The 18169-nt window shown below is 44.2% G+C and overlaps 1 protein-coding gene across 1 annotated transcript; it reads left to right on the top strand.

The window, feature by feature from the left end:
* Positions 1-50: 50 nt before the first annotated feature.
* On the top strand, positions 51-13652 carry LOC119232604 (spermatogenesis-associated protein 31E1-like). The gene is made up of 5 exons (XM_037494704.1): positions 51-94; positions 5805-5877; positions 11780-11837; positions 12370-12430; positions 12683-13652. Exon 5 carries the CDS (start codon positions 12873-12875, stop codon positions 13554-13556), a length of 684 nt encoding a protein of 227 aa, XP_037350601.1. The 5' UTR covers positions 51-94; positions 5805-5877; positions 11780-11837; positions 12370-12430; positions 12683-12872; the 3' UTR covers positions 13557-13652.
* The last annotated feature ends 4517 nt before the right edge of the window (positions 13653-18169 follow it).

Consider the following 18169-nt stretch of genomic DNA (forward strand, 5'->3'; position numbering starts at 1 on the left):
TGGCCCAGCATGTGAGGAGCTTAGAAGTCACTCTTCCAGCATAACGACAAGCTGAACGAAATGAGACATCAGCCACTCTCCTTGGGTCCATCAGGTAAGTGAGGTCACAGGACAAACCACTGCCCGAAACTTGGGACAGACAGGCCTCTGGAGAGAATCCCAGCTACTAGAACAGAAACTCATGAGCAGTGCCAGGGCAGAAAGCCTATCACTGATGAATTACAGGACGTGCAGCGTGGTTGAGCGTGAAGGTCAAAAACTCCAGCACACAGAGTCACTGGGCACCCCTGTTTTTTGTGAATATCATCTCCATGGACTCCACCAGGACTTCACAGTAAAGATTGGAGAATAGTTCCCTGTGCTTCTGGCAGTGGGGGTAGAAAAAGAACTGACTTTGAAATACCAGGGTACTCTGATCTTCTTATCAAAACCTACAATCAATGGAAACTAGTTGACCAGAGCTTCACCTGCTAGAGGTAACCGAACCTAACCCAGCTGGGGAAGTGAACTATTCATCTCTACCACGTATGGCCATCCTGCCCACCTGAGGGTGGGGGCTGAGCAGCACTGGTAAAGTTCACAGTGCACAGTCTCAGGCTCACAGGAATATGGATGCCTCCCCTCTCCCACACCTCACCACGACATTACCAAGGGCTTCTTTCCTATGTGTCCTGTCTGCCTACCGAGCCTAAAGGCCCTTTACCCTGTGTGTCCTGTCTGCCTACCGAGCAAAACTACCTACCAAGAGAAAAGACTTACCAGAAGACAACATAACATATCTTAATGAGACAGTGTAATCATCAGCACCAGGCTCAGATTTGTCAGAAATGTTAGAGTTATGAAATCCTGGAATTTAAAGCAACTAAAAGTAATATGCTGAGAAATTAATGGAAAAAATGGAAAATATGCAAGCACAGCTGGGCTTTGTAAACAGAGAAATGGAAATTCTCACAATCAAAGGGAAATGCCAGTGTGCTCCTATCCATGCAGGCTGTGTTCGCTCTACCCAGTGGATTCCATATGTGTGCTATGAGCAGCAAAGGTCTATTTACATAGGGACAAAAAAATGCATGACATGCAATAAGTTTCTCATAAACCAGAATTGGTCTGTTAGAAAGGTCTGTCCTCATGGCCTCTGTGGTGGGGTAAAGGGTTAAGTCTCAGCACAATGAAGCTATGGGCAGCCACTGAAGCAGGAGTTCGATCCCTGGCCAGGGAGCTAACCCACATGGCACAGAAGAACTCTCCTGTCTCGCCCACTGCTCCCCTCAACAGTGTATTTCAGTCAACATATGGGTTCGGCTCCCCACTCTGTCTCTGGTGAATCCCCTCATCACCCACACCTCTGGCCAATACCCCAGTTCATGGATACAAAGAGACCCCAATGGTCACTACATTATGATCAAGGGGAAATACTTCAAGAAGAAATAACACTCATTAACATATACTCACCAAACGAAGGAGCACCAAAATATATCAGACAACTGTTGTCCTCTCTGAAAACAGACATCAGAGAAAAAACATACATAGTGGGAGACTTCAACACACCACTATCAACAATGGATACATCAACAAGACAAAAAATAAGTAAAGAAACTAAAGCTCTAAATAAGGACCTAGAGCATTTGGGCTTAACAGACATCTATAGAACACTAAACCCAAAAAAAACACAGTACACATTTTTCTCAAGTGCACACTGATCATTCTCCAGGATCGATCACATACTGGGGCACAAGGCAAACATCAACAGATACACCAAGATTGAAATCATACCAGCCATCTTTTCTGACCATGAAGGCATCAAACTAGAAATAAACCATAAAAAGAAGGCAAGGAACTTTCGTACCTCATGGAGATTAAAAACCACACTACTGGACTAATAAGGAGATCAAAGAAGAAATTAAAAAATTCTTTGAATTGAATGACAAGGACGACACCAATATCCTAAATGTATGGGATGCAGCAAAAGCAGTAATAAGAGGAAAATATATAGCAATAGAAGCTCACATCAAGAAACAAGAAAGAACTCAAAGAAACAACCTAATCTCGAAGCTCAAAGATATAGAAAAAGAACAACAAAAAAACCCCAAAACCAGTAGAACAAAAGAAATAATAAAAACCAAAGCAGAAATAAATGAAATTGAAACTAAAAAAACAATCCAAAAGATCAATGAAACCAAGAGCTGGTTTTTTGAAAAAATAAATAAAATAGACAAACCCCTAGCCAGGCTCACAAAGGAAAAAAGGGAGAAAGCACAAATAAACAGGATCACAAATGAAAGAGGAGAAATCACAACGGACACAGCAGAAATCAAAAGAATAATCAGTAACTACTATGAACAGTTATATGGAAACAAGTTCAACAATCTAGAGGAGATGGACAAATTCCTACAACTCTACAATCACTAAAAGCTAGATAAAGAAGAAATAGAACACCTAAACAGACCAATTACAAGCAGCAAAATTGAAATGGTAATCAAAAACCTCCCCAAAAACAAAAGCCCAGGACCTGATGGATTTACAAATGAATTCTACCAAACATTCAGAGACGAATTAGTGCCTATCCTTCACAAACTCTTCCAAAAAATTGAGAAGGAAGGGACAATACCAAACACGTTCTATGAAGCCAACATTACACTAATACCAAAACCGAACAAGGACAACACAAAAAAGGAAAACTACAGGCCAATCTCCCTAATGAACACTAATGCAAAAATCCTCAATAAAATTTTAGCTATCAGAATCCAACAATGTATCTATAAGATAATTCACCACGACCAAGTAGGATTCATTCCAGGGACACAAGGATGATTTAACATCCGAAAATCAATCAACGTTATCCAACACATCAACAAAAAGAAATACAGAAACCATATTATAATATCAATAGATGCTGAGATAGCTTTTGACAAAGTGCAACACCCATTCATGATAAAAGCCCTTGAAATTCTTGGGATACAAGGAACATACCTCAACATCATAAAGGCCATCTATGACAAGCCAACAGCCAGTATCATTCTCAATGGTGAAAAGCTGAAAGCAATTCCATTAAGATCTGGAACAAGACAAGGATGTCCACTCTTACCACTGCTTTTCAATATAATACTGGAAGTCCTAGCCAGAGCAATAAGACAAGAGAAAGACATCCAAGGAATCCAAATAGGAAAAGAAGAAGTCAAACTATCACTATTTGCAGATGATATGATAATATACATAGAGAACCCCAAAAACTCCACAGAAAAACTAACTCAACTAATCAATCAGTTCAGTAAAGTGGCAGGATACAAAATCAACACGCAAAAGTCAGTAGCCTTCCTATACACAAACAATAAATCTGAAGAAGATGAAATTAAAAAAAAAATCCCTTTTATTATTGAAACAAAAAAAATCAAATATTTGGGAATAAATCTAACAAAAGAGGTAAAGGACCTATACAAAGAAAACTATAAAACACTGTTAAAAGAAATAGAAGAAGACAAAAAGAAATGGAAAGACATCCCCTGCTCATGGATTGGAAGAATAAACATTATTAAAATGGCCATCTTACCAAAAGCAATATACAGTTTCAATGCTATTCCAATCAAAATTTCAATGTTATTCTTCAAAGAAATAGAACAATTATTGATGAAATTCATATGGAATCACAAAAAACCCCGAATAGCCAAAGCTCTCCTAAAAAAAAAAAAAGAGAATGGAGGCATCATACTCCCAGACTTCAAACTATACTACAAAGCCATAATCATCAAAACTGCATGGTATTGGAACAAGAACAGACATACAGACCAATGGAATCAAATAGAAAATCCAGAAATAAACCCACAGATTTATGGTCAACTAATCTTTGACAAAGGAGCAAAGACTATGCATTGGAGCAAAGAAAGTTTGTTCAATAAATGGTGCTGGGAAAACTGGGTTGCTACATGCAAAAGAATGAAGCTTGACCACTACCTCACACCATACACAAAAATCAACTCAAAATGGATTAAAGAACTAGACATAAGACCTGAAACCATAAAATACATAGAAGGAAATATAGGCGAAACACTACGTGATTTGCACATCAAAGACATCTTTACAGACACATCACCCAAAGCAGTGATAGTGAAGGCAAAGATAAACAGCTGGGACTACATCAAATTAAAGAGCTTCTGCACAGCAAAAGAGACAATAACAAAAACAAAGAGAAACCCCACCAACTGGGAGAACATTTTTGCACACAACTCTAATGATAAAGGACTGATCACAAAAATCTGCAAAGAGCTGATGAGACTCGACAACAGCAAAGAAAATAATCCAGTCAAAAAATGGGCAGAAGAGCTAAAAAGAAACTTCTCTGAAGAGGAAATGCAAATGGCCAACAGGCATATGAAAAAATGTTCACCATCACTTGTCATCAGGGAAATGCAAATCAAAACTACCATGAGATACCATCTTACACCAGTGAGAATGGCACATATTAAAAAAACTAGCAACAACAAATGTTGGTGAGGGTGTGGAGAAAAAGGAATTCTCCTGCACTGTTGGTGGGAATGCAAACTGTTCCAACCACTATGGAGAGCTGTGTGGAGATTTCTGGACCTACTAAACATAGAGCTTCCACAGGATCCAGCAACTCCACTCCTAGGTATTTACCCAAAGGACACAGAAACATCAATTCCACCTGCACCCCTATGTTTATAGCAGCACTGTTTACAATAGTGAAGCTTTGGAAACAACCCAAATGCCCAAAAATAGATGACTGGATCAAGAAGATGTGGTACATATACACCATGGAATATTACTCAGCATTCAAAAAAGATAAACACATGCAATTTGCAGCAACATGGATGGAGCTGGAAGGGATCATGCTCAGCGAAATAAGCCAAAAAGAAAAAGAAAAATATGGGATGGTCTCACTCATAGCAGGAATATAGAAAACTTAAATAAGGGACCAGGAAAATGAATAACTATAAGAAAGTGAAAATCAAAATCAACAAAAAACTATGAACCAGAGACACTTTTTGGGGGGTGAGGGGCAGGAGGGGAAGGATTGGGGTTAGAATGGGGGGATTGCAATTGTATGGGGGAATATAAAAATAAAATTTATTATTTATTTTTTTTTTATATTCCCCCATACAATTGCAAACCCAATCACAAAAAAATAAATAAAATAAATATTTAAAAACAAACAAAATTCTGTCCTAAATTTTGAGATTATGCCCTTAAACTTTGCCTTAAAATTCTCTTTCTTTTAAGGAATCAAGGTTATAAAGACACTTTAAAATTTAATTGTCCTTTTATTTTAAATACTTTTATGTATTTGATTGACCTCTCTTTCCTTGAAATCCCAGGCTCCCACCCCATTCCTTAGCTCAAGATGTCTAGCCTCGTTTCCATACTTAAAACAGACTCCTTCTCTCTGTGAAGATCAGCCAAATGTATGCAAATAAATGAATCCTTTTCTCCTGCTCATCTATCTGATGTTGTTTTCACTACACTGTTTAGCCCAAGAAGAACCTATAAAGTAAATGGGAAATCCCCCCCACCTACAAAACTTACCTGCATGTGTTGCAGTGTAAAATAAATAATACAATGCACTAGACTACTAGGGGACATTCTGCAGGGGTCCGGGGAGGGAAGGGATTATGGTGATGGTGCAAGTGTGAACTGGTGGTGGAAATTCTATGGGGACTACACCTGAGAAAAGAAAGCAAACATTGTAAAAAAATAAATAAATAAATAAATATTTTTTTTTTAAAAGAGAGGGGTGCCCCTCTGCCCCCCCAACCCTTCTGGCATTTTATTGTGGTCTCTTCTTCTCATAGCTGTCCTGCTGCTGTCCACCACTGTAACGTCAGGAAGGGCACACAGCACGTTTTCTATGATTGGAGCAGATGGGTAAGGAGAGTCCTGGAGCCCTTGATGGCTTTTTCAGGGTTTTATTGGGATTTTGCTAGGTACATGACAGGTAGGCATGCTGGGGCCTCCCGGCCCCCCAGCGGGCCTCCTGGCCCCAGGCAATTCTTTTCTTTTGCCAGGCTCTCTGGCACTCAAGCTCTCTTCTCTCTTTCTGTTTCTCTCTTCTCTGCTTCTCTTGGCGAATATAAATATTGCAGCCATGGCCCACAAGAGTAAACAATACAACTGAAAATAACAATGTAACAAAATGCAGGGGTCATCATCAGGCATGCCATCCTAACAGCCTGAGGGCAGAAAAGCCTGAAAATCATTTACCCTACAACTGCTCTCTGCCACACTGATGTGCTCAGGCTCAAGTGTGCCACTTACGCATGCCCACCCCATATTCCAGGTGTCTACCATCTGACGTACCCCACAAACAATAAAAAAAAAAGAAAGAAAAATGAAAGGTATGGAGTGAAGATAACTTAAGATGAGCAATATGTGCACTGTTAAGAAACACAGAAAAGGATTTGAGATAGAAAAAAAAAAAAAAAGCAGAAAATTTATTCAAAAGATAGAGCTTGGAAATGTTCCTGACCTGGGGAGAGGAACAAACTTCGGTACCCAGTAAGCTCTGAATGTTCAAATGAGGGTGAATCCAAAGAGACACACAGCAAGACACATTACAATAAAAATTTCAAAAGATTAATGAAAATTTGGTGTAAGGTAAGGTAAACAGGCTTTTCCACCCTCCCGCCATTAGGCATAATGATAGAGCCTTGCGGTCCTGAAAGCATGCCTAATAGCAGGCACCTGGGTAGGGTGTGGGCCTAGGTAGATGGGATTCACCTGGGCCAAGGCCAGGGATTATAAGGGTGGCACAGAGGAGTGCAGTGTGGTGGTGCAGTGCAGAGGACGGAGGAGTGCAGTGGAGTGGACGGAGGCGCGTGGAGGAGAGTGGTGGAGCACGACAGAGTACGGCAAAGACGAACAGCAGAGAGCCTGAAGACAACATGGCTGCTAGAACCGGGAAAGAACCTACCCAGTATGGGTTGGTTGCGTTACATTTGGCGTAGACGGCAGGACGGCAGGTTCAAAGCAGGACGGCTCTATGCAGACGGAAATGGAATCCTTTGGAACCTGGGGAGGGATTGCCGGGTGGCCAGCCACGAGCAGATGGTACTCAGTGGCCAGCCTCCTCTCCCGGTGGGCAGCTCCCCAGGAATGGCCAGAGGTAGCTGGATCCCCGGGGCAGTTGGAACAGGCCCTGTATGAAATAGAAGAGACCCTGCATGGATACAGTGTCCGTGAGGCGGCAGGGGCCATGGGATGGGTGTTTCTTACAGCTCGGCGAGAGTCTAGGCAGAAAGAGCGATCCAGAATCCAGCAAGTATGTGATGAGATGCGGGAAGAGATGCGGATACTGCAACAATGCTTGAGGATTCTGGAGGAAGAAGTTTGGAGAAACCAACCCAGCATTCCAGAGATGCCAGACTCCTTAACAGGAGAGGGAGACTGGCCCTTTGCCCGAGTCATAGCCAGTGGTGACAAACCACCAACCTGCGACTCTGGAGATGCCAGACTCCTCTGGAGAGGAGGAGAAAGCTGGTCCCATGCTCTGGGGCCCGCCCAGTGGTGACTCAGAAAATGAAGTGACAGCGACCCATGGACCCAGGGGGTCAGGCTGCTGGACCACCACAAATAACAGAATTTACTACCTACTGACCACACATCCAGGCAGAACTGGTGGACTTAGGCAAACAGTTCTGCCAGAAACCAGGGGAACCCTTGGCAGCCTGGCTGCTACGTTTGTGGGACCTGGGGGTGGATGGGATTATTTGCACAGCACGAGAGAGGGAAAGACTGGCCTCCATGACTTTATACCCATCCTTGAGGCAGAGGTTGCAGAACAGCTGGCGGTATGGCCAGGGCGATCACACCCTCCTGGAATGGATAATGATTGTCATACAGACAGTATGGGCTGATGCAGGAGATGTGCCAGAGACTGTGAGCAGATGGCAGAGGTACGCCGAGCTGGTACAGGTACTTCGGGAATTGGGAATGTGGCAGGCCATGTTTAATGTGAACACTCGAGGTCCTGACGAGCATTTCACAGCAGGGATGAGAGACTTGGTATTAAAGAGTGCCGCCTCATCCTCATTTGGATCCCTCGTGGCAGTTCTAGCACACTACGTGAGACATCAAATACACGACATCACAACAAAGATAGCCAGCTTGGACGAAGTTGAGAGCTGGCACTCTCAAACTCAGAAAGGAATACAGGTAGTTGTTGAACAGTCAAAAGGAATGCCAAGGAGGGCAAGGAAGCCTCTTGGTATCAAAGAACCTGTTAAAGTTACCCGTAACCAAATGTGGACAGATTCAGTGAGAGCAGGTGTAGATCGCACTAAAATACACGGGAAGCCCAATGCATATTTGTTAGAATTATGGAAGCAGCTACAAAAGGACCAGAGGTTCACGCCCATGAGAAGGACTGCTGCTCAGGGGAAGCCTGGAAGCTCCAGGCCTCAGGCCCAAGCCCTGTGCGTGGAAGACCACTTGCTGCCAACCCCATCCTAGGGCAATGGCTTGATCGCTTCAAATAAGAAGAATTAAACTTAGTTATATTGTGTTATATACTGTTTGCTTTTGTGGGCTATGGCTGCAGTGTTCATATTGCCAAGAGAAACAGAGACTTGTATATAGACTGTATATGTACATGTAGACTTGTATATGGACTGATATAGACTGTATGGCAGAAAACCCTGAGGGGGTGGATTGTAAGGTAAGGTATAAAGTATCAGGCTTTTATACCCTCTTGCCATTAGGCATAATGATAGAGTCTTGTGGTCCTGAATGCATGCCTAATGGCGGGCACCTGGAGTAGGGTGTGGGCATATGTAGATAGGATTCACCTGGGCCAAAGCCAGGGCCAAGGCCAGGGTGGCACAGCAGAGTGCAGTGTGGTGGTGTGGTGCGGAGGAAAGAGGAATGCACCAGAGAGTGGTGGAGTGCAGTGGAGTAAGAAACGATGAACAGCGGAGAACATGAAGACAACATGGCTGCTAGAACCGGTAAAGAATCTACCCGGTATGGGCTAGTTGCATTACAGGAGGCAATCTTAAGAGCAGCATGCAGTAAAGCAGCAAGAATAAAGAAACATATTAAATTAAGGGAAAACCACGTATTATCAGTACATTCTTTTTAGCTGAAACTTTAGAGATGAGAAGAGAGTGATGCATTCAAAAGAAAAACAATAGCAAGCAAGAATTCTGTACCCAGAAAAGTTGCTTTTCGGAATTAAAGGAGTGATAAAAAATTTTGAAGGAAATGTTGACAGAGTTCATCACCTTTTCACTACGTTTATAAGAAATATTAAAGGGTGTTAGTTCTTTAAGTGAAAAGGGAAAGACACTAATTAGTAATAGGAAAACATATTGAATAAAACTTATTGGTATAGATAAATGTGCACCTAAAGTTAGGATACTCTAATGTTGTAGTAGATAAATCACTTATTATTCCAGTATGAAGGTAAAAACGTGACCATAATAAAAATAAATAACTACAACTCTTTAAAAATAAGAAATAAAGAAAACCATATTTGTTAATAAATGTATGATTATAGTAACTCAACAAAAAAACTAAAGCACTAAATTATAAAAGGGAACCAATGGAAATTCTGGAACTGAAAATTCCAAACCTGAAATGAAAAACTGGTTAGAGGGGTTCAACAGCACATTTGAGATGCAAAAGAAGGAATCAGTAGACTTGAAGATGGATTAATAGATGGAGAGTTTGAATAAAATTGACCTCTGAAACATCATTCAGCACACCAACCCATGTTGAATGAGTATCTCAGAAAGGAAAGGAAAGAAAAATATGTATAGAAATAATGGCTGAAACTTGACTTGATGAAAAGTATTAGTCTACAGAGAAAATAGTAACCTCCAATAAAACAGATCAATACTTTGATTCCTATTCAAACAGTGGGAATACCAAGGGGAAGTCCTGAAAGTCGCAAGAGAAATAGTGTTCTTATGCACAAGGGAACCACAATAAATATAGACAATCTTCTAATTAGAAACTTGACTGGGGGCTGTGGGATGGTATTTTCAAAGAGCTGATAGAGGAAAATTGTCAACCAAGGATTCCAAGTCTGGCATATCTCTCCTTCAAAAATGAAGGCAAAATATATCCCCAGATAAACACTAAATTACCTGACTGAAGACCAACAAAAATAATACAAAGAAGCATTTTGAACTGAAATACCTGATTCTTAGATTTGAAAATACTAGATTTGTTAAAAGATGTGTGTGTGTGTTTGGGTGTGTGTTAACGCACAATGTTCCATGTTTTCAGGAAAACTTTTAAATATATCAAAAACAAAAATTCTAGAAGTACATGAAAAACACATTTTGAATATTTAATTATTTCAATTTGATTTATATGCACTTTGCTTTATAACTTTTGAATAATTATTAATTTTTGTATAAACCTTTCTAGCTAAAGGTAATGGATATTAATTATAATGAAGTTAATTATTTTTCAAAATTAAAAAGTGAAATAAGTATAGAAGAAACTTTTTCTATGTTTGTGTTGATGCAAAGTAAAACACAGTATGTGGGGAAATAGAGTTGCAGAGAGAGAGCCTCTTAAGAATAAAGTAGCCTGAGAATTAAGTGAAAATTCCAGGAACAAACCCAGACTATGAAAAAGCATGAAATTGATAGAACTCAAGTAGAAATCTCCAAGCAACAAGGAAACAACTGAGCTCCAGGTGGAATTACTAATGAGGTGACCTAGGACTCTCAACAAGGTGAGGGGCGGCACTGAAGGGTCAGCAGAGGGTGGAGCAAACTAAGGGAGGGGCTGGGATTTTGCCTCTGACTCTCAGTCCCTTGCCCTCAGGAGCCTTTGTGACAAGGTCCCAGCTCTATGATGAGGGCCTGGGTTTAGGCCCCAAGTGCACTCCTAGGCTCAGTTGCTCAAGAGCAGCTGTGCGATTCAGACCATGGAGAATTATCTCTTGTCTCTGAAGAGTGCTGTAGCTTGTGGGCTGAGCTCCAGCTGCAGTGGCTGGGTGACGGATACCATCTTGGCCTTTCTGTGTGGGCTGTGCCTCTTCTTCCTGCTAGTTCCCTTCCTCCAGTGTCCACTATCCTTACCACCACCTCGGAGGGACAGAAACTCCAGGAAGGTAGGATGCCCTTGGGCCCAACCTAGTGCCACAGGATTCTCTCTTCTCTTATTTCTGCTTCTTTAAATCATATGAGTGTCTTGGGGGAGAGGGGAGGGAATAGATCATCTATTGTCAAGAAAAAATAGAAACTCATGATCCTGGAGACAAGCCAGGCCAAGCAGGGGATGAGTGGGCACTAGGATTTCTATCTGAAGATCTCAGACCAGGGGTAAAGTCAGTAGAGGCTCCAGGGCAAAGTCCCAAATGGAGCCCAAGGACCAGTTGCCTGACGGGTGACCTCTGGCGGAGGCCAGGCTCCTGAGCACTGTTCCCCAGGTGCCTTGTGGCCAATGACTTGGGCCAACTTTTCCTCTGTTGAGGAGATGGGATGTGCTGAGGCCCTGGGAACCTCTGGGAAGCCCTCAGGAAGCAGGTACTACCTGGCCTGATAGAGCCAAGCAGGAGGGGTGAGGATTTGTTTCTTGAAGACCAAGAAAGAAATCCGTGGTGGGTCACACACAGAGATCCTCTCTTGTGATCTCCAAGGAAGGAAGACAGAAAGTATTTCTATCCATTTTGGAAATGAGTAGAAGGAAATGAAACCAGATCTCCACTGGTTTAAAGGCAGAAAGTCGTGTGTGAGCACTGAACGTCTGCAGCTGGTCTAGAGGGAGGACAGGGAGAAATGAGTCCCGGCCTCTGTTTTATTTTGTCTTTCAGCGTCATAAGCAGCTGAAGGGGAGTGACAGAAGCAGAAAGAAACACAGAGCTTTGAAAGGTGAGCTGCTGTAGGTCAGCCTGACCAAGTGTCACCCCGTTTCTCTTGTCCCTGCGTTCCAGCGCCCGGTTCTCAGATAATCAGGGCTCACCATCAGGAAACAGAGCTATGCGGGAGGCTCCTGGAAAGGAGATAGAGCCGGGTCATAGCCCAGAATCCAGGCTGAGAGGAGGCCAAGGGAGCCTGGAAATGGTTGTTGATTGTGGGCCAACTGGCAGGAGTGGACCAGCAGGGCCTGGCCTGGGAGGTGGGTCCCCCAGGTTCAGCTGGATTCAATTTGTTGAACCTGCTCAGATTCCCCTTGGAGGCCCCGCCCATTCTCCCCCACAGAGCAGTGAGGAGGCCTCAAGATTGAAAATACTTGTAAATGATAAGGGCCCCCATCTTGAGTCTTGCCATCATGGTCAGGCATCAGGTGGCCTTGGACTGAAAACTCAAACCCCCAAAGGTCTCCTAGAGGGACAGGTCCTCAGCCTCCTGTCAGGACCCTGGGTCCTGCCTTTCCCATATGACTTGGTGTCCTGATTTCCAGCTTGCAGAGATTGTCTGCAAGTACTGCAAGAGGTTCGAGAACTGATTTCACTTCTGTATAGGTAAGGAATCTTTCCTATTCTCCTGTATTCACCGAATCCTCAGAAGTAACACCAGACTGCAGGCAATGTAGTTACCCCAGGAGGGAGAGCCCTGGGCACAGAGTATGGTTAAAACCCTGGGGTGCCAGATCAGGGGCATTGTGAGGTCAGCCTGGGGGCAGTGGAGGGATCCTGCGATGGGGATGCCTACCTTACCTGGCCCTCCCAGTCCCTCTGCTCTTGACTGTAGCTTGTGCCTCCTGTCTTCTGCAGTCACCTGAGGAGGTACCCTGAAAAATGCAGCTCCCATCAGTCCTTAGGTCAAGACCCCCCAGGCAAGGTGTGGGAAGATGCACCTGCTGGAGTTCTGCAGCATCCCAGGAAGTGTGTGGAAGATGCGACTCCTGCTGTATCCCTGTCAGCTTCCCCCATTTCTCTCACCTCCACAAAGGCACCAGGACCTATGTTTTCCTCGCCTACTATTACTTCACTGTCATCTCTAAGTGTGTCTGAGACTCCAGAACCTTCTCCTCCCCTGGAGTGCCCTTCTCTCCAAACACCAACATTTTCACCTCAACCCTCAGCTTCCCCTGAATCAGAGGCCTGGCCTCCTTCTCTGAAGGCTGCTTCTGGCTGCCCTCATCCAGACACTACCCTGACTTGTCCTCAGTGTGGCTCAAAAGCACTCCCAATGGGCACTGCCCGGTACTCTCCTCCACATACCCCTTGGCCGCCTTCTGTCCGAACCCTCTCAGGTGTAGGACGCTCAACCCATCCTATTTCATCTGAGTCCTGGGGGCAGACAACTGCCAAAGACTTGAGACTTTCAGCCTCATCACAACCTAAGTCATGGCCAGAGCCCCTTTCTAACCCTTCCCAAAAGGACTCATTCCGGGGGGACACTAGAAACCCACAGGTGGAGACTGGTAGCCCTCCCTTCATCAACCCTGATATTCAAGAGCTTCTGAAGATTCTAATCAACAAGCAAGTGGAGCTGAAATTGCGGAAGAAGAAAGAAGAGATAAAGGTGCCAGATAGTCACCTATCTGGGGGAGTATTTCCAAGTCAATATTCACAAGCAGAAAGTCATGGGTCTCCGATGTTCCTCAATCAAGACAGAGAAATCAGAGCAGCTGCTGGGTCCTAAAAAGCCGCTTTCAGAAGAAGTGAAGTCAGCTCTGTTGGTGTCTCCCCTATCGTCACAGGGAGTCCCTAATGGCTCCTAACAGGGTTTCTGGGTCCCCAAAAGTATATTACTCTGTTTTATTCAAACAATTGTCTATCTTTTTAAATTTTTTTATTAAATTTATTCATTCATATAAGAGCTGGGGTACAGACCAGAGGTGCAGGTAGCAAGAGGATTCACCAGAGACAGAGTGGGGAGCAGAACAGGCAGACTGACTGAAATACACTGTTGAGGCAAGCAGTGAGCAACAGAGAGAGACCTGCTGTGCCATGTGGGTAGCACCCTGGCCAGTTGGGGATCAAACTCTTTCTGTAAAGGTTGCAGATAGCTTCACAGTGCTGTTCCTAACCCCTTGTGCCACCAGGGAGGCCCCAATTGTCTGTCTGATCTGTGCAAATTCAAGCAAAACTAGCTTCTCATCTTTCACTGGTCCAGCCCTTGGTCCTGTCCCTGTGACCCAACTCCATAACTTAACTCCTCCTGGAACCCAATTCTGGGTCCCACCTCAGGCTCAGGACCAGACCCAACCAATGTTCTCATTCTCCTCCCCAATCCCACATCTTTTTCCTGCGTCCCAGATTAACTACTCCAGATTGCCTGTACTCCACATTATCCAAGATAAGATACCCCAGGTATCTAGCCCTGCAGCCAGAATAAGACACAATTTTTCACGCCAACTGTAACTCAAAACCTGGAATGTCACCTATTGCAGAATCAATGAGCAGGTAGGATTTTTCCAGCTGTGGATAGATAATCACAAGAGTCTTGAGCAAAGTGACCCCAAAGCCCCCCAGGACTTTGGGGTCTCCAAGGTCCATCGTCTATCCTTCCAAAGGCTTTGAGCAGCCCTGAGCAATAGGAGAAATTTGAGTTACAATTTCAGAAGAAAATCTCCCAAACATGGGTTGGCTTGTCCCACAAGTTTCAGGCACCTGTGGACCTGAGGCAGACTGGGGGCATGCTCCCAGGGGCTTTTCAGGCACAGAACAGGCAGAAGTGCTTCTGGTTTTCAGTGTTTATAGGTCAAAGCAGCCAGAATACACAGAAGATAGGGTCCAAGTACCCATCAAGTTTTTCACCAGAGAAAGCTATAAGCAGAAAACTGGGGGATTGTGTGGGGGAAATCCTAACAGTTCTCTACATTGGTTCAACAAGCTTCCCAGTGAATGTTCTTGAAAGAAATTATGTGGAGTCAAAAACAGAGATGTGAGGCCCTCTACCAGGGGCACAGAAGCATGGAGAAAATATCCTGAGAACCCATTTGATCAGGAAAGTGGGGCAGAGCAACGAGGGTAGATCTCCCTGGGTGGTCATTGGTCCAGGCTGGCCACCAGCCATACCTTGTAGCTTCTGACAGTCCAGAGCTCACAAGGAACCTGCACATCCATCTCCATGGTCCAGGTACTCAACAATAATGCCTCCCTGGAGTTTCTGTGCTTGGCCTACATACTCATAACTTGCTGGAAGCACACTTTATAAGCCTTTGGGTGAGGCACAGGTGGAGCTTGCCCCTCAAAATACTCAAGTTCCTCAATCTCTTTAAGCTGAAAAAGGTTCACCCCTCACCCCATCATTGCCTGTCCTTTCCAGCTCAACCACTTGTGTATTGGGGGCTGACTGGAAAGGCAGCTAGTCAAGTCCTTAGGAAACTCCCCCAGACAATTTGGGAGAGAATGTGGTAGCAAAACACTCAGTCCCCTACCCCAACCAGGTGGTCCCCTCCCAGTCCCCTTACCTGTGAGTGAACAACCCATAAACCCCTGGTAGAGACCTCACCTAGTGATGGCCATGGGCCAGCAGAGGCTCCTGTGACTGGTGACTTGACTGCAGAGAAGGCTGCCTTCTCAGATCTTCACTCACACCTAGATGGGCTGACTATGGCAGAGATGGACTCTCCTGGGGGATAGGAGACGTAGCCTAGACACAAGTCCAAGTTCAGTAATGACCACGTATGAGCCAAGGAAGGAGAGTGGGGGTTGCATCTCACTAGACTCCTACCAGAGCAAAGCAATATTGGACCTCAAGTTAGTACCCAACATGCATAGGTCAGAGAATAAGAAGGAAGTAGAGATCACAGAAGTCCCAGCTTGGGAAGTTAACCATTAAATCCACAGGACTGGATCAAGAAGATGTGGTATAGATACACAATGGAATATTACTTAGCAATCAAAAAAGATAAACTCATGCCATTTGCAGCAACATGGATGGAACTGGAAGGGATCATGCTCAGCGAAATAAGCCAGAAAGGAAAAGAAATATACTGGATGGTTGCACTTATAGGAGGAATGTAGAGGATCCAAATAAGGGATCGGGAAAAAACATAATTATAATAAAGTAAAAATCAAAATCAACAGGTGCTGCAGGAGGCCTTGTTGCTCCAGCCAGATAGGATACTGACAAGCAGCAAAGACAAAGGGCCTCACACCATGGGGCTGAAGATCTGGCATCCCTTTGCTTTTTGTTCTTGGTCATAGAGAGAGAAAAATTTATCAAAAAGTATATTAGGCAATAAATTATATGTATCAGCATATTTTAAGTAAATAGCATGAAAAATTGTTTGTTTAGAAATTAGTTGTTGGGCAGTTTGGCCCACTTGACAGTGGGAAATGGTTTATTAAACATGCCTGACAAGCATTACAATACAACTATTATTGTAAGTTCTTTTTTGCCTTCCCTTGAAGTTTCTTGGGAAGGTTTTTAAATGAAGCTATTTGAGTTAAGAAGTTTCTAGGTAGAGAAAGTTCTGATAGCTGAGTAGCAGCCAGCTCTTGCTGTGAAGGCCATGAGAATAAAAAAAAGTTCTTTCTTTGCTTAAGCTTTAGCTGATGGGAATGTTCTGGTGACTATCAATTGTCTTAGGTTATTGTTTAGCTGAAACAATGAATTTTAGTGTAAGACTTAGTTTTTTATTCCCTTCTTGCTGAGAGCACAAAAAAGAGATGCGCTAATTGTTTCTGCTTTGTTTCTATGAACTTGATAATGTAATCTCAATGCTTGCAAAAAACGTATAAATAAAGAATCTGCTGAGCCTTTCGGACAGAAGATACTAGCACCTCACCAAGTGTCACTGTCTCCTCGTTCTACCTCATCCCCTTCCCCTCAGCCCCTAAGTTTCAGATCATTCGTATTCGCAGACGCCGTCTCATCCTTTCAGGAACCCTGACACAACATTTTGCCGGAGGCTGGTCCCCGGCAAACAGGCAACTATTAACCAGAGATATTCTGCAGGGAAGGAGGAGGGAGAGGGATCAAAATGGGAAGGAACTCCAAGGGACTATGGTGATGGTGCATGGCAGCACTGATGGTTGGAATTATACGGGAACTACACCTGAGAGGAGAAATCAAACATTGTCCAAAAATGAAGAATGATGTAAAATATATATTAGTTAATATAAAAAGAATGAGATTTTTTTATGCAGCAGGGAGTCCCTAAAAAAGACAAAGGATTGGAAGAGGCCCAGCAAAAAGACAAGCCTTCAACCATCACCGCCCAGAGCCAGAAACCAGTCAGAAGCAGGTTGCCTGTGGATGATGGAGATGCTGAAGCTCAGGCTCTCTTGAGAGCTGTTGAACACATCCTGGAGGACAAGATGGACCTTCACCAAGGGTGTCCTATCTCTGTGTTAAATTGGCACAAGGAGAGACTCCAGATCCCAACAGGCGGGCCTTTCTGCTGTCAGTGTTTTCTCATTTCAAGAGCCAACTAGAGTGAAGCGAATGGGCCCTAAAGTCACCCGGTCACTCTCAGGCCCAGAGCAGCTGTAACACCAGTGGGTGGACCAGGAACAGGATGTTGCAACTCAGGGAGTCCAGGTCCCCCTCCAGACACTGCCAGCACAGGCCCAGGGTACTAGGGACTCTGCCCCTCTTATCCCTACTGCCCAAGGCAATAGTTCCTTCAAAACCATGCTTCTCCCATCTTTCCCGATGGGACAGTGGGATACTTACCATGCCTATGACAGTGGTTATGCATGTGAGCACATGTGCATATTAAAGTTATTTTAACATCCCAATATTTGTTTGTCAAAATACATGCTTGATTCCCTGAGATGTGGTGGTTGGCCCCATCTGGGGGATGGGCAGGAGTTAGGTTCCCTCTTCTGAGGACCTGCTCTGACTTCATGGGATGGCACCATGGAGGGAGGCTGACCACTGTGGGACTTGCCTGTCCTCATCCTGGGCCCTTGTGCACCCTAGGATTTCACATCACCTTATTGGGAAAAAAAAAAAAACAAACAGAGAAACGCAGGTAGTACTAGCCAAGATGAACAAGACTTTTTAAGACCCAGGCCAGAGCTGACTCAGCCATTGTCTCCTGCGTTCTCTCTGCTTGAACTGGTGCAGTTCTAAGGGACAGGTGTGCACAGGCTGAAATTCCCCTCGGGCCTCAACAAGTGTGGAGACAGCTGCATGGAGTTGGGGTGCCGGCCCTGAGCCAGAACTAGGAGTCACCGGCCCCCACGTCTCTGTGAGAACAGATGGCACTGGGCCAGGGCCTCCTTCTCTCCCTGATGACAAGGATTGAGGGTTTGAGGCAGGGGTGTGGTGGGAGTGTGGGGAGATGCTGAGGACTG

The sequence above is a fragment of the Talpa occidentalis genome, unplaced genomic scaffold (genome assembly GCF_014898055.3).
Source record: "Talpa occidentalis isolate TD23 unplaced genomic scaffold, MPIMG_talOcc4v2.1 talOcc4.7, whole genome shotgun sequence".
NCBI classification, from domain to species: domain Eukaryota; kingdom Metazoa; phylum Chordata; class Mammalia; order Eulipotyphla; family Talpidae; genus Talpa; species Talpa occidentalis.